The 17,180-nt window shown below is 43.3% G+C and overlaps 1 protein-coding gene and 1 long non-coding RNA gene across 2 annotated transcripts; one reads left to right on the top strand and one right to left on the bottom strand.

Moving 5' to 3' along the window:
- Window positions 1-543: 543 nt before the first annotated feature.
- Window positions 544-4,668, top strand: LOC127766874 (uncharacterized). Its single transcript, XR_008016300.1, has 4 exons — window positions 544-1,316; window positions 2,214-2,426; window positions 2,613-2,761; window positions 2,835-4,668. It is a non-coding gene; the product is annotated as an uncharacterized LOC127766874 (long non-coding RNA).
- A 3,602-nt stretch (window positions 4,669-8,270) lies between these two features.
- LOC127766870 (subtilisin-like protease SBT1.7) lies at window positions 8,271-11,187 on the bottom strand. The gene has a single exon (XM_052292037.1). The coding sequence runs from the start codon at window positions 10,951-10,953 to the stop codon at window positions 8,656-8,658; it is 2,298 nt and encodes a 765-aa protein (XP_052147997.1). The 5' UTR covers window positions 10,954-11,187; the 3' UTR covers window positions 8,271-8,655.
- Window positions 11,188-17,180: the final 5,993 nt, after the last annotated feature.

Genomic DNA, 17,180 nt, shown 5'->3' with positions numbered 1-17,180 from the left:
GCTCAAATGCACAGTTCATATAATATTTTTTTTGCTAACATGAAAATTTTAAAAATTATTAAAGAAAAATAGAGTTGTACCGTAGCGTTTAGCACGAGCATATTACTAGTAATTTTTAATAGAACATGAGGTCATCACTACTTTTTTCACTCTTTCATTATTATTAGTATATGATATGTTTCAAAATATTGTACATTATAACACATATTGCATGTATATATCCAAACAGTTACTTAATAAGAAATTATGAGCATGTTGAGAATTGAACACGAGATCTTAGGGTTGGAACCATATATCCTTTACCATTGCACTATCAAATGCATCTCTAGATAATGGATATTAAACCCGGTCTTTGCTTCAACAGAAGCTACAACCCACAACATATATTTTGAGATAACGGAAAAGCAGATTCTTTTCTTCGTGCCTCATTTGTCAGATTCTTTCGCACCTAATTCAGTCACCATGTACACAGCAAATTCAAACAAAAACAAATTCCAATTTGGAAATGCATGCAGTAAGTTAAGAAATTTCACTTTGGAAATGCACGCAGTAAGTTAAGAAATTCCAATTTGAAAATGCATGCAGTAAGTAGCACATTTGTTTTGTGTTTTTTCACACACAAAGTTATGAATAATAAGCCAGAAGCAACACATTGTACGCGTGGTTCACGCAAACGCAATCTCACATCACAGGAGCCACATGAGCTGCACCTGCACCTACTCTGCCGTTTCATCCGAAACCCGTGACACGACGTCCACGTAGGCATCCGTGGGGCCCACCTCCCAGTCCACGTCATCGCCCCCACCTCCCCGTTTGAAATCCTCCTTCCCCGCGCGCGCCGCCGTTCCGTCCTCGCGTCACCCTCCCACTCGCTTCGACTCCGCGGCGGCGTGATCCGCGTCGAGCCCGACCACAGCGCCGCGGAGGAGGCGGCGGGTTCTCGTCTTCTCGATCGAGGTGGGGGACGCCGCATGCGGGGTTAATTTGGTTATGTTTGATCTGGTTCGTTTTGGTGGATTTTGGTGTGTGCGTGCCAGGTGTTTGACGGAATTCCGCAATGCCGAGTGGAGGGAGGCGGCTGCCGCCGTGGATGTCGCCGAGGGGGGCCGCGCCGAGGTGGAGCCCCTGCACACCTGCGGGCGCCACGCCGCCCGGTGAGCGTCGGGTGCTTGTCCCACGTGACGCCCCCAGCGAGCGGCGGTGGCGGGTGTTACGGCTACTGCGTCACGCCGCCGACGAGCGGCGGGTGTTCCCGGCCACCTAGGGCGCCGCCGTCGTCGGTGGATTCGCCCTACGTGCGGGCGAAGCAGGCTCAGGTAATTGGAAGCAACCCATCATGTGGACGATGCAATTTCGTTTACTCTGGAGATAGATAGGCTGCAAATTCGGTGACTTAGGCATTCTCAGTATGGTGACTGTGTGTGCTAGATTAATTTAGCTAATGAGTAGTTTGTAAGGGAGCAGGAAGGGCAAAAGCATTTTGTGGCTTTTTTTAGTTACAGACTTACAGTATCTTCCATTGATTCATGATATGTTTGAAATGAATTTAGGATATCCTGGGGCAAAAACTTCACAAAAAGCGATGGGATTGGCATCGTTTTGGTGTGAAGCTTTTCTTGCTTATTAGCATTTTGCTTAGTTTCTGCTTTCTAGAACTCTGTAATCTGAACGTGTTTCCAGTAATGGAAAGGGGAAGCTCTGCTTCTCTGTTTTCAAAAAAAAAAAAAAAAAAAACACAAACACTTTTAATTGAACCAGAAGAGAGAATACGAAGGTAGTTTCCATGAACAGACAAAACTACTTCTGGGCTTCTTTAACAAAACCAGTATTAGTGTAAATCTTAAAGTGACATGGAAGTTGTGTTCTCATGACTAGGTTCCCTTGTTACCAGAAATCTATTGTACCAAAAGATTGAACAGACCATCTCAAAAAAGATTGAATAGACACCAGCCACACTACTTGGGTTGCCACTATGCATGCTATTCTAACTAGTAACTGTAGTGGGTATTAATTTTTCCCTTAAGTGTTGCTTCAACATATTCATGCTAAATAATTCAGTACATGTTACTTGCATTTTTGCAAAGTGACGGCGTTTCTTTTTCTACAGCTCTTTCAGTCTTGTGAACGAAAATGCATGTAATAATCCTGAATCTAGAAATTTTCATAAGCTAGATCTGTGAGGTTTTTGTTTTCTCGTCTTGTTTTATCTGCAGGTGATTGAAAAGGACCCAAACAAGGCAGTTCCATTGTTCTGGGCGGCTATAAACAGTGGTGATCGAATTGAGAGCGCACTGAAGGATATGGCTACTGTACTGAAACAAGCAAATTGAGCTGAAGAGGCTATTGAGGCAATAAGATCCTTTCATGATTGTTGCCCAAATGAAGCTTAGAAATCTCTTGACAATATTCTTCTTGACCTATACAAGGTATATTGGCCTGTAAACCAAGAACCTACGAGCTAAATCTTTCTATTGTAAAGAAATTCTGTGATTTGGTAGGCCTATAGCAGTAGATCCTAAACACATCTAAATTGCTGCACTGATGACATGTTAATTTTAGATGAAGATGTGACCATTTCTGTTCTGATACTAGTCATTTTAATGTGAAACCAGAAATGCGACAGGACAAAAGAGCAGATTGAAATGCTGACATTGAAGTTGATATTTGTTGATGAGGAGCTAGCTTCTGGCCGGTGGAAAACTAAGTTGTCTAAATCTCATGGAAGAGTAGTTTATTTGTCTCTCAGGGATGAAAAAGCATGGTATTTAAAATCTTCCATACATTGTTATTCAACCAGTAAACATATCATTCTGATGCTCTTATTTGTCTTGAAGGTTGTTGGGTAACCTTGCCTGGGCTCATATGCAGTCTGAAAATTATGATGAGACCGAAATGCTCTACAGGTATACTTTTGAGTCTAGTTCTCTTGCTATTCTTCTACCATTAGCCTCTTTGCAACATAAAAGTGTTACCTTAAAAGTTCGTTGAAAACAGAGTTACATTAAAATAATCTGCTCGCCTTTTTTTTCTCATCCACTAAATAGAACTGAATATGGACGTACATACATACCACGTCACCACCACACGTAAACACCACATTTGTAAAAGTTCAGGAGGCATTTAACGAAGGTTGAGTGATCGACAAATAGATTTCTGAATGTTATAATACTCGTAAAATGTATATTAGCGTGTGAGTGAATATAGTACTAGAATTTAAATGTCATGGCTTAAGTCGTGCCCTTGTCACATGCTTCAAACATAATCTCCTCACCCTTTTTTCTCATCACTTGTACCCCATGCTTTGAGTGGATGCTGATTGCGACTTTGGAGAAAGAGATTTAGTAACAAAGTGGGAATATATGTGCATGTGGGCTTGACATTTTGACAATTATTAACTCTCTTCCAAACTCAAAGCCGCTGGGGTAAATTATGTGAAGCTTAACAGTTGAAAATACAAATGTTTCTGATATACGACCTATACTTTTGTTTTAAAAATAAAATTTTGTTTTGCTTTTGCATCCATATGTAGCATCTACGTGATATAGCCTAGACCAAAACCATATACGATCGATGGAACAACTTTTTCTCATTAATTTTTTCCCCTTAACTATCATATTACCTATGTGTTGCAAAAAAAAAAAAGTAGAATGTCATCAATCCATTTTACTATCACTTATATACATACATCTCTTTAATTTATGTTTATACCTTTGATCTGATAAGTGAAGCCTTTGACCCAGGCACATTTTTTTTTATCGTTAAAAACGGTAGGGAGTTTGTGGGTGTAGGGGGAAATTCACCGCCCACGTCCACCACTAGTTTTTTTGAAAGAAGAATAAAGTAATGCGGTAATTTCTTCACTTCAACAGCAAATATTCAGACTTCTCTTAGTAACCTGAATAATACAATGAATAGATTTTTGTTCATAGTTAAACAACACCATCGCCCACATTTCTGGTTCATCCCAACAAACAATTAACCCCCTGATCTTAAAAAGAACTTGGCCTCTCTAGAAGGCTATCAAAAAGCACAACAAACACTGGTCCAGCTGGGGATCTATCAAAGCCCTGCATTATTTGTTAAAATCACGGGGCCATGCATGTCTATCGATTCCAAGCACAAGATCGTGACGACGAACAATTGTTTTCCCCTGCTTTGCTTTATTCGTCGTATCCATCCATCTTTCTACTAGCAAATCTTTATTTTTTTTTCTCTCTGACTCTGTCTTCTTTACTCATCGCTCTCTGTTGTTTAAGCGGCAAATGTCACGAGGATGCTGCACACTTTAGGCTTTTATTAAAGTGACCACTGTCACAGTGCCATTAATTGGTTTTAATTTTTTTTTTTGGGTTGCCTGCTTTCTCACCACCTGAACCAGCGGTCCGGCTTTTATTCGCCTTCTTTTCATAGCCTCACTGGCCTGCTCTGCTCCTGCCTCTCTTTACCTTACACAGCTTGTTTAATGATGCACTTAATTAGGGAAGACATGATTGCTGATAGACTGCATCTAGTGATAGAAAAATTAAATATTATTAAATTGCCATACGTTTAAGGTGCACTGTACAGGCTTTAAAAGCATGTACAATATTAGCTTGGATAATTTCTGTCTCTATTGTGCTTCTCATTATATATGGATTGTACTGAAAGAATTATTGTAATAATATGTCTCATGAGTCATGTGTCATCTAATAAAACGAATATGATGTGTACATATATTGTATGGTAAGTTGCGTCCAAGATGTCTGTTCACCAAGAGATCTCTCTCTCTCTCTCTCTCTCTCTCTCTCTCTCTCTCTCCCCTCCTGCTTTCCCTCTATCTTAGGAATGGCTGTGCTTTAAGACGACTCGTTTATTATCTTCTTCCATGCTCTGAGACATTGGTATAGACTTCCTGCATCTTTAATGCCACACCATCTCATTGTTTACTTCCACGTTAAGTTACTCTTGCTTGCATATTGTGCTTCCAAATTGATACTTTATGGTGCTTTAATTTAGGATAATGCTAGTATTTTCAGTCAACAAACACTTCCCGAATTCACATTTGCTTTTAATGTTTAAAGCTGGAAAAAAAACAACACATTTTTCTTGTGGATGTCATTTGATTAAGTCCATATCAAATGATCCCAAATATTTAATAAGGGTCATGCCAATGAAAATTATTGATGTTGATACGACAGAGTAGCCGAGTATATGGTATTGTTTGTCAGGTTTTAAAATTATGAAAATTATTTAATAAGGCCTTTTTTTATCCGAACAAGCTAGCGCCAATTTCGGTGAATAAAGATAAAGTAAAATTTGTATACATATGGTAATAAAGACTTTTCTACAGAAGAAAGGAAGAGATGAGCGCCTAAGGTAGTCCAGGATAATCACCTTGCCACTGCCAGTGTCCAAGTTCAAGTTCTTGTCTCTTCTTTAATTTTTGCTATGATAGCTAGCGTTGAGAGTTATTTATGTTGGAAAACTATTTGGCTTCTCTCTTTATAGATCTCCCACTAGGTAAGGACAATATTAGCACTTGCTTAGAGCAAGTATAATAGTGAGTTATAAGTCTATTATAAGCTTAGTTGGAGGAGAGAGGTAGTGAAAAATTAAGGATGTTAGCTCTCATGCAAGAGCTAACTTATCACAAGCTTCAAGACAAATACATTAAATGTATAAGTGAGAGATAGAGAGAGAAGAAGAAAATTGTAGCCAACCTTATAGCTAATCTATTATATATGTTGGCTTTAAGATGGGCTAATAGTAGAAAGTTGGCTATATTATTATCCTTGCTCTTAGGCACTCCTTCCACATTTGACGGCCCTTCCCACCACTCGTGCACGGTCATGCATTCTCGTCTTCTAAGATGACGGGTCTAGTGACCTGAATGCTGTCCAGGCAGCAAGCATGCTCCATAATTCCATATCCTTTCCTACAACTGGCGAGGAGGTGGTAGCCTAGTAGGATGTCTCATGTTCATGCCGGCATAGCGAGCAAAAGGTGTTGTTAGGCAAATATCCATACTTTGTTTTGCATAACTAGCCATGTAAAGGACTTGCATTTCTTCAGTGCCCATGCATGGCTTCCATATTAGCATCTCGAACTTTATTTGGACCGAGCCAAAGAATTGGGCATTTTAGGTGGAGGCTGCCAAGTATTCACCGTGATTTATGAGTTTCCATGTTATCTGGTCTTCCTTTCCTTCGGCAAAATGAACCTGTTGCACAACATTCCATATGGTGATGAGTTGATCCATGAGGTCGACTGTCATGCCGCCGTTTATTAGCAGGTCAAGGTCTTGCAGCCAGACATATTTTCTTTTAAGGTTTGAACAATGTTTTTCCTTGACGTTTCTCTCCCTACCCAATTTGTAGCTAGTTTTCTTAATTCATGGGACAAATTTGGACTCAAATTAAGAGTACGACTATACAAGGTCCAAAAGAATTTACCTCTGATTTATTTGTATATTTTTTTTCCTACCAAACACTCCAACCATGTGTGTTAGAATGTGCTAGAGCTAGCACGCACACGAGTGTCAAACTTATCCCCCATTAGTCCTCTACTTTATTTATTCTAGAGATAGGCTATAAAATAATAAGCAATCGATCCCAGTATCCCTGCAAGTGACTTGTTTTCTCCACTTTCCCCCTGCAACTTAACTCTATACAAAACACGCATCACAAGTCAATTTCTCTTCCATCACCCCACTTCCCTCTTAGTTTCTTTTGATTTCTTATGGCTGACTCAAACTTCTCATACCTACTATTTCCTCCATCCTATAATATAAGAGATTTTGAGTTTTTACTTGTAACGTCTGACCACTCGTCTTATTCAAAAATTTTTGAAATTATTATTTATTTTATTTGTGACTTACTTTATTATCTACCGTACTTTAAGCACAACTTTTTATTTTTTATATTTGTAAAAAAAATTAAATAAGACGAGTGGTCAAATGTTTTAAGCGAAAACTCAAAATCCCTTATATCGTGGGACGGAGAGAGTAGCTAGTAAGCGTACAACGTTGATCGCTGGAAGTGCGTCAAATACAAAAGGCTAAGATCAGAGAAACACACCACATCTACGAGTATCTTCCAAATCCATAACTTGATGAAATGTGATGGTAGTCACTTGTCGCCGCAGCTGAGGTGTTAAGGATGCCAAATTGGTGCTGCCACTACTGCTGAAGGCCTTGTGTTGGCCGTGCCTCCTACCGGCGCCGTTCATCTGCTCCGATTCCAATGAGACGATGTCTCTATATCAAAAAACTGGAAACCAAGAGCTCATGTAAACAGATTGAGATATCGATCAATCGAAATATTTAAGGCAAATTTCCTGTGTAGGATGCCATGTTGGAGATTTACTAGGGCACGAGATATTGAAGGGAAATATGGAAGAGAAATTGACTTGTGGGAGCGTTAATTATATACTCCCTCCGTCCCGTAATGTTGTAATCTAGAATGGGATGAGACCCATTCTAGAACTACGAATCTGGACATACCTCATTATGGGACGGAGGGAGTACAAAGTTAAGTTGTAAGGGAAAGCGTGACAACAAATGATTTATAGGGGTATTTGGATTTTCCCATAGTATGTGCTCCCTCAAGTTATAACTATTTAATGTTTATATAATTACTTAGTGTTTATATTTAGTAGTACAATATATTATCAGACCTTTTAAAACTTTGATAGTCAATTTTGTATTAGAATAATATTATAGGGCAAATCCATGCATATCATATAAAATCCTATAAAGCTAACGTCGGTACTGTACACTGTAGATCCGGCCGCGCGGCCACGTCGCCCCGAAATCAGCCGCGTCCAAAATATGAAAAAAAATATGCAGTACAGATAAGTATAAAAAAAATACATGTATATAGGAGTACACAAACACATGTATGACATGCTTTTTATATTATGCAAGCATACGTAATGGGTCGTACAAGCTCAAATAAATAACAGCCAAGAAAACATCGTGGACGCGACAAACAGCAAAGAGTTTCTAGGGCGATTACGCACAGCATGGATCCTGTTTCAATCCACTTGAGTTGAAACTCGTCACAAAAGCTTCCCCCCAAAGGCACCATTACATCGTGCTGTCCACTGCATTACATCGTTGATGTAGATGTGTAGTAATTTTGCTGAGAGTAACTAGCAGCCCATAAGAAAAAAACAATCATCACACAAGCAAAATCACCTTTTAACACTCCAGGAAATGCCATTGAACAAAGAATAATTTAGGTGAAACATTTTGCTGGGAACTTGTTGAGGACATTTATGTTTTAGACCCCCCCCCCCCCCCCCCCCCCCCCCACAAGTTTCCTCTTGTTACAGTGAAAGTGTGTAGCTGCCCTTGCAAAAGTTGCAATCTGGTCCAGCCCTGCCCTGGCCCCAATCTTAGCTAGCCAAGAGCCCCAAGATTCCAACCTAACTCTAATAATTTGATTCCAAGAAAGCAACATCCATCCAACCCATCACCCAAGACCTCCCATCAACATTCACTCTCAAAAATCACCATCTAAACTTTAAGATTAATAGCATTATGAACACTTCGAAATACCACCAAATTTTTAAACCCCCTCCCAAATCCACCCAAATATTTTTTTTACACTCCAGCCCTTTGACCGTGGTAGTGTGCGTGTGTGTGTGGTGACCACTCTGACTTGGCGGCGCTCATCATGTCCACGTAAACGCTATCGGGCTCGCCACGCTGTGCTTGCCGTCCGACCAGACGAGGCGGCCGAATCCGGCGGTGCCCGACGGCTGCGACTTCGCCGTGAAGCTCACCGTGTAGCTCTTCTTCTCGCCGGCCGACGTGAACGCCAGCTCGGTCGGCTCCACGGCCACGGCCACGCGAGGCATGGCGGCCGCGCTCACCTTGTACGTCCCCGCCGCGCCGACGTTGGTGAGCGTGCGCCTGTGCGTCACCGTCGTCGCCGCCGCGCCGGAGCTCTCCGCCGCCTGGCTGCTCGCCGTCGAGTACGCCACGGCGAAGGACGGGTAGTTGAGGTTGTACACGGAGTAGGCCTTGCCCTCCGTGCAGCCGTAGCTCTTGCTCCGCGCCACGGCGGCGATCATGGTGGACGTGTAGTTGAGCGCGCAGAGGAAGTCGACGTAGTCGGCGGTGCTGAGGTCGTAGACGAGCCCCGGGTCGACGGCGCTGGCCGGGTCGACGTGGCCGGCGCCGTAGTCGAACGGCGTGGCGGGCGCGCCGGTCGCCGCGTCGAGGAGCGGGTTGGCGTCGCCGGCGCCGGCGTAGGTGGAGTAGGCGGTGGTCATGAGCGCCGACCGCACGGCAGCGGGGCTCCACTCCGGGTGCGCGCTCCTCAGCAGCGCGGCGAGGCCGCTCACGTGCGGGCACGACATGGACGTGCCGGAGATGATGTTGAAGGCGACGCGGCGCGTGTCGGCGGCGATCCCCGTCGGCCCAGCCTTGCCGGTCCACGCCGCGAGGATGTTCACCCCCGGCGCGATGATGTCCGGCTTCAGGATCTCCGGCGTCAGCATGTTGGGCCCGCGCGACGAGAACGCGGCGACCACCGGCGACGGGCGCACGTCCACCTGCGTCCCGGCGACCACGATGGTGGCCGTGGGGCTCGGGTCGGAGGCCACGTACGCCTTTATCGCGGCGCCTTCCTTCGCGCCCACGCCCGCGGCGGGGAGGAGGTGCGCGTCGGCGACGAGCTCCTCGCCGTTGGTGGCGGTGTTGGAGAGCACCATGCCCGCGCCGCCGGCGTCGCGCACGACGAAGCCCTTCTGGACCCGCGCGCTGACGCCGCGGTCGCAGACGACGATCTTGCCGGCCACCTTCTCCGGCGTGAGCGTCCCTGGCATGCAGAGGTTGCCCGCCGTGGAGTTGGAGGCGTTGGCGGCGTAGACGATGGGGAGCGGGGTGGAGGGGAGGGCCTTCCCGGCGTAGAGGGAGACGCCGGTGTAGTTCTTGCCGTTGCCAAGCGAGACGTACGCCGGGAAGTCGCGGTCGAGCGTCCCCGCGCCCACGGTGGTGATCCATGGCGCCACGTTCGACAGCGTGGACGTGCCGGGCCCGGCGTTCCCCGCGGAGCAGGACACCAGGACGTTCTGCTCCATCGCCGCGAACGCGCCGATCGCGACGCTGTCGCGCGCGTAGTCGGCGGCGCCGCCGCCGAGCGAGAGCGAGAGCACGCCGCACCCGTCGGCGACGGCGGCGTCCATCCCGGCGAGGATGTCGGAGCTGAAGCAGCCGCCGAGCCAGCACACCTTGTACACGGCGACGCGCGCCCTGGGCGCCATGCCACGCGCCGTGCCGGACGCGAACCCCAGCAGGCTGGCGCCGGAGACGGCGGCGCCGGCGGCCGTGGACGACGTGTGCGTGCCGTGTCCGTCGTCGTCGCGCGGGGAGCGCGACTCCCTGGTGGTGTCCATGGGCCCCATCGCCGCCTCGTACCCACGGTTGAAGAACCGCGCGCCGACGAGCTTCCGGTTGCAGGCGGAGGAGTTGAACCCCGTCCCGGCCATGCACTCCCCCTTCCACCACGACGGCACCTCGCCGAGGCCCGCGTCGTCGTAGCTCCTGCTCTCCGGCCACACCCCGGTGTCGAGCACCCCGACGACGACGTCCCCCGCCGTGCCGGACTGCGGGAACAGCCCGTCGTTCCCGGCGATCCCCAGGAACTCCGGCGTCCGCGTGGTGTGCAGCTCGTACCTCGCCTCCGGGTTGACGGCGAGCACCCCGTCCATGGCCGCCATGTCGCGCGCCTCCCGCGCGGTGAGCCGCGCGGAGAAGCCGTGGAGCACGGTGTCGTACGCGTACAGCATCTTCCCGGCGCCGGACACGGAGCGCAGCGACGCGCCGTACCACTCGCCGTGGTCGTCCTCGTACTCCGCCGGCATCGCCGACTTCGCCATGTGGACGATGTACGTCGCCCTCTCCTCCGCCGCCACAACCACCGCCGCCATCGCCACCGCCACCGCCACCAGCAGCAGCCTCATCATGGCCGTCGTGTAAATTGCAGTGGTAGATGACGAAGCTAGCGAGCACAGAGCCACTACAACGACGTGTACATATTTATACACAAAAACTTAGAGAGAGTGAGTATTGGGAGAGTGGAAGGAAGAGTGTGAGCGAAAGAGGGACGGTTGGTGCGTGCAAGCTTAATTAAGCCCGGAAAGAGCAAGAAAATCAATATAAAAGAAAGAGAGAAATGTGAGATGAAGTATTGTTGTTTGTGTGGTTAAGCGATGGCTTACGGGTAATTAAACCAAGGGAAAGGGAGATAAAAGAGAGCGGAAACCGCATGGTCACATGGATTTGTTTTCTTCCCTAACTTTGGGACTTTTGTGCTGTCTGTTGCTTGCTTTTTCGTGAAATTCAGAGTACGCAGTACGTATGGCCCGGCCCCCCCGTGCTGTTAATCTGTCGGGCTGCCTGGCCCTGGCCCTGGCCATCTCCATGGCCAAGCATATGCAATGCACTGCTGCAGTGCAGATTCTTCAGATTTCGGAGTAGCCTCAGCTGTCACCAAAGCGTAGCTTTAGCTAAGATAAGATTTAAGCCGTGGATCGTGTGTCTCGCTCTTCTGAGTCTCCACTGGATCGACGGTGTGTGACTCTGTGCAGTGCTTCGGTAGCTTTCCTGCTTCAAGCCCACACACAATATAATGACACATTGACAGTTTGACAGATGCGGCCGCATGTAGCATATCGTACTATATTGTTGCGCTCGATTCCACCTCTTCTCTCTCCCTTGCATGATTGATGGTAATGGTATAGTGCGATGATTCTTTGGCATAATTAATTAAGCTTGGCAATTTGAGTCGGTAAATGGATTCTGAAAAGGTGGACGAAATGATGATCTTCTGGAACCAAATTGTTCCCTGTTACTAATGCGTGCTCGTGGCCATGGCGAATCTGTTCTCTCATTAATCAGATATGGCTATCACCATCGAATTTCATTGTCTTTGATTTATGCCCCCATTTCGGTCTGTGTTAAGGAGCCGTACTTATATACGTGTACTTAATTACATATGCGTACATGATGGTGTGTGTACGTCTTTAATTCATACAATCATGCCAATTTTTCTATTTAGCTAGCTCTGGCCTTATTCCCTTTTCTTTGTGCTCATTCCGAATTGTTTCTTACCAACCGTGCACATGTACGCATAACCCGAAACGAAAGACAATTGCAACATCAAAAGAACGATGGAAAATGGGAGATTTTAGAAAGGTGCACACAAAGGTGAGCCATGAGGTTACTCAAACGACCTCTTAATTTGCAGATATAAAATCATCAGAGGGATAAATCCAATATCATACCATTGTTTATCTGCTATGCTTGACGTGATGATGCAACTAACCCTGTGGGACTCCTCCCAGTAGCTAGCAGAATCGATGGATTTGGATAATGTGATAGGCAGGGTAAGAGAAATAATCCAGTCAGCAGCTGCAACAATCAGCATGGAATCTATTGAAACTAGAAAAACCTGACAAGACCGTGAGCTATGTATCCCATCCCCCATTTATACATAGAACACACTCGGGTGTGCTTTTTTTTTATAATGACTGTTTAATTCACCGGCATGCATTCCAAGCTTATAAACGATTTTTTTAATAAATATATATATTATTTTTTAAAATAATATTTTAATTTATTTTTCGATTTCATAATAAGCTAATGAGAAAAAAAATCAGCAAATCTCACGTTTTATGGTTAAAGTAGTATAAAACACCACACATTATGACCGATGACACATAATCTCAACTACTATGGTTTTAAAGTTTCACAAAAGCCAGACTCCTATATATATTTGATAAATATTAATTTAAAATTTTAAAGCATAGAATGTATATGAAACTTTTAGTTATTGATTATCGGTTTAACTCTTCGCTATTTTAAAAAATATTTTAGATATACTAAAATTAATTGAAAATTTGAAATTTTAATAAAAGTGGAGCTTTATAAAACATTTACATCATAAAACTTGTAGTTATGTGCCAAAAATTATAATACCCGTGGTTTTATGAAACTTTGACTATAAAACGTGGTTTATGAAATTTACTCTGAGTTAATTCGTTCATCGTACTATGGATAGTTATCACAAAATCATTTAACTATTTAGCCAATTAACTATTAAAAGATGCATGTTATTTATACTATTAGCAAAGAATACGTGGGCTTACTACATCAACACAATATTTATACTTAGGGGGTGTTTAATTAGATCCAGGGGTGTAAAGTTTTAGCGTGTCACATCGGGTATTATATAGGGTGTCGAATGGGGTGTTCGGACACTACCAAAAAAACTTATTACAGAATCCGTCAGTAAATCACGAGACGAAATTATGAAACCTAATTAATCTGTCATTAGCAAATGTTTACTTTAGCATCACATTATCAAATCATGGAGCAATTATGCTTAAAAGATTCGTCTCACAAATTAGTCATAATCTGTGCAATTAGTTATTTTTTAAGCCTAAAATTTAATAATATATACAGGTGTTCAAACGTTCGATGTGATAGGGTGAAAAATTTTGAGGTGTGATCTAAATAGAGCCTTAAATATGTGCATTCATCGTCTAATACAATGGATGACTTGACGGTTTGCATGATAGATGGCCAGTTTTAGTAAAACTAGTCCTTTTTTTTTATGTTACATTGGTATACAGATGCCAATCCAACTCTCTATATTTTACATGCATATTTTTCTTCTACCTTCTAAAACAACAATTTGTAGGGTGTCAGAGCAATTGCCTTACTGACATTGAGGCTGAGTTTGATTCAGCTACTTAGTAGCTATTCTATTTCCTCAGTTTTTATAAGGGCATACTTCCTAAATTCCTAGACGATATGTTTCGTGCAAAAACATTATATATAAAATGTTTTAAATAAATCAAATAAATTCAGTTTTCAAGATTATACTCCCTGTTGGTATTTCTTAACGACATTACTAGAAATATAATTCCTAGAAATGGCGTAGAAATACTCCTAGTATATTATGGTTATAGAGTTCATCTGCAAGCGCACGGATATACCATTGTAGCATTTCACCCGAGAGTATTCAAAGGGTATGGTATTTATTTTATCCCGTGGAAGATCATGTAGAGAGAAATCAACTAATAATTTATATATTACTTGTGATAATCATATCTTAAGCAGGGGTTAAGATAATCCAAGGGTAGAGTGACACACAAGCATTACTACTCATTCTCATAATATATTATCTGAGCTAAGTGGAAAAGAAAAGAGAAAGAAAATCTAATCCTATACTTCTAATATACATAGTATACATACATTCTAGTTAACTGATATACTAGCTAATACCCTCTATCCGATGTCCTCCTGGTACTTCGAGAAGCCACCCGTGACTGCCGAGTTCCTTACGACAGCTCGTCATGACCATACAACCAGGGCTAAATACGGAGGAATACCCTCCCCAGGGAATTAACTTAGGATTATATACCGGCGCGGAGGAATACCCGTACTGAGCTATCACCATCAGTGACCCACCTCTCATCTACAATATATAACCCCAAATAATGATATCCCGTAATCTAGACACCACATCTAAACTACCAGATACTACTCTAATATCATCGTCATGACATAGAGTAATTGCATAAGCAAACACTATACTCGCACCAAAGCATCTCCCAGATAAGCTAGCCGTATATACAATATAACATGAACATAATGTAAAGTAGGTACTCATATACTTGGAAAGTATTCCAATACCATAAATGTATTTAGAAGAGTATTCTAATAAAAGTACAAAGCTTACAAAAGAGGAAAAGAAAGCTGCTAGAGCCATACCCAAACTCTTCCGACGGCTTCCGGACTCCTGATTTCTACTCTATTCCTATTCCACCAGCTAGATACTACTAAACTAAACTTGAGAGAAATGAGAGAGCTATTGCTTGAGGTGTGTGAGTGAAGTGAGAAGGTGAAGTCCTTTTATAGCTGAACTATGACGATTGTGACGGTTGGAATGGTCGGTAATACCCTCCAACCGTCATTGGGGCTTCATATCAACCGTCCAGCCAAAACCTGGATCCAACAGAGGCAAGGGAGGTTTGGCCGAACCTGGGGCCGGCCCAATCCAGCCCAATTTCGGTTGGTGGCCTCCTCCGTTGCTTCACTTCGTAGACTTGTGAATTTTGTCCTAATTCATCGTGTCAATTCTGCGTTCTTGGCCCTTTCATTCATAAGTCTGATTCTCGACATCGTCTGATTGATTTATCGTCTATGTTGATGTCGATTCTCATCCACTTTAGTATCATTCCCTGCAAGAGGTTAGTATACCTAATACTAGTGAAATATTATTATTCTAACATATGTATGCATTTCAAACATTACTAGTTCTCCTCTATTTTGGTAATATTGACGGTCGAAACTGATCGATAACGACCATCAACACTCTCTCTGTTCATGTTTGATCATAGCGTTAAAAAAACAAAACATTCAAAATTGATTAGCCTATTTACCTGTCGCGTCTAGTTTTGTATGCAGATTTCGGCAATGCGGATTTGGGTGTGTTTAGTTCACGCCAAAATTAGAAGTTTGGTTAAAATTGGAACGATGTGATGGAAAAGTTGAAAATTTATGTGTGTAGGAAAGTTTTAATGTGATGGAAAAGTTGAAAGTTTGAAGAAAAAGTTTAGAACTAAACTCGGCCTTTATTGCTTCACATGCAAGGATGCGCTAGCTATTCTATTGGCATGCAAAGGCTTTGACCAATCCGTTGCATAAAAATCACATACCCGCTCCGTCAAAAAAAAAAATCAATCCTAATCATAAATCTAGACACATGTGTGCCTAGATTCGTAACTATGAGGCCATTTTTTAACCCAATGACTAGAATGGTGTCTATAGCATTAAAATAAGAGAGAATCCCTTATATGCCACTAGAATTTGACCAGTTCCCTTATATGCCACTCAAAATTGGCTTCTCCCTTATGTGCCACTAGTTCAAGTTTTTCCACCCTTTTATGCCACTCCCACCACTATAGTGTTAGTTGACTGTTAGTCAAAGGTTAGTTTTTTTCTTAAATGACCAATATGCCCTCTCAACTAAAAAATGTGTAAACTTCAAAAAATCATAACTAATTTATTTTAAATCCTTTTTGAGTGAACAAAATTTTGTCAGAACCAGTGAAAAATGCTCTTTATATTAAAAATATTGTTGGAAAATTGCATGTTTCATGCTTACATTGAAAATTTATTTGTGATGGTAATAGCTAAAATTGCATGTGATGCAGAAAAAATCAATTTTCATATGTTATATCCAATAGCTATATTAGTACTAAAATACCTATTATTGGTTGTATACTAATTCTAAAAGGCAAATGCGTCTTTTTACAATGAAGTTAACGGTCAACTGACGGTGGACTGACGGCAATGGCATAAAAGGGAGGAGAAACTTGAACCGGTGGCATAAAAGGGAGAAGCCAATTTAAAGTGGCATATAAGGGAGCCGGTTAATTTAGAGTGGCATATAAGGGATTCTCTCTTAAAATAAATAGGAAAATTAGAACCATGCCATTATAATTTTGCAAAATTTGGGATATGCCATCCTGACCCACATGCCATTGACTCATGTGGGTTCTACATGTCATTGAGATACCGATGGCATATCTCAAACTTTGCAAAATTATAATGGCATGGTTCCAATTTACCATAAAAAAATTGCCACCTAGGATGAAAAATGATGTGGCAAGTGAATAAATGAGAAAAGAGAAGGAAATCAGGTCTTGCATGAGACATGGTTTCTGTTGTAAACCAACGCGCTTATTAGCAGATCACCGGATCCGTTCCCTGTCCCTCCTACAGCAGTAGAGGTGTGAGATGATGTAGAACACCTGCGCCCATCCCTTTACCCTCAAGAACATTGCAGAAGTATACAATGAATACAGATATAGGGTGGAGCTCTCTCTTCATTATAGATCTCATCTGGAGTACAAGCTAGCCATTAGCCATAGATGTCACACCCTGCCCCTGTATATATAGGGATCTTAGGAGGAGATAGATCTTATCTCTACTCCGGTTCGGATTGGCCCACAAGAAACTTATCTCCTAGAGATTTGTTTTATAACACTCCCCCTTGGACTAATCCGCGACCAACTCATGCCTCATCAAAACTCCTACCAAAACCCAATGGGAAAAAGGCTAGGAGAAAGAGTACATAGTTATCGCTCATGCATTGCACGTTGTTGCCTCGTTAAAAACC

This window comes from Oryza glaberrima, chromosome 3 (genome assembly GCF_000147395.1).
Source record: "Oryza glaberrima chromosome 3, OglaRS2, whole genome shotgun sequence".
Lineage (NCBI taxonomy): Eukaryota > Viridiplantae > Streptophyta > Magnoliopsida > Poales > Poaceae > Oryza > Oryza glaberrima.
Note: the sequence above shows the minus strand (reverse complement) of the source record. Positions and strands in the feature narration are given on the sequence as shown.

What these genes read in the sequence shown, in the direction of transcription:
- LOC127766870 (XM_052292037.1), bottom strand. Translation starts at nt 10,953, where the DNA reads ATGATGAGGCTGCTGCTGGTGGCGGTGGCGGTGGCGATGGCGGCGGTG.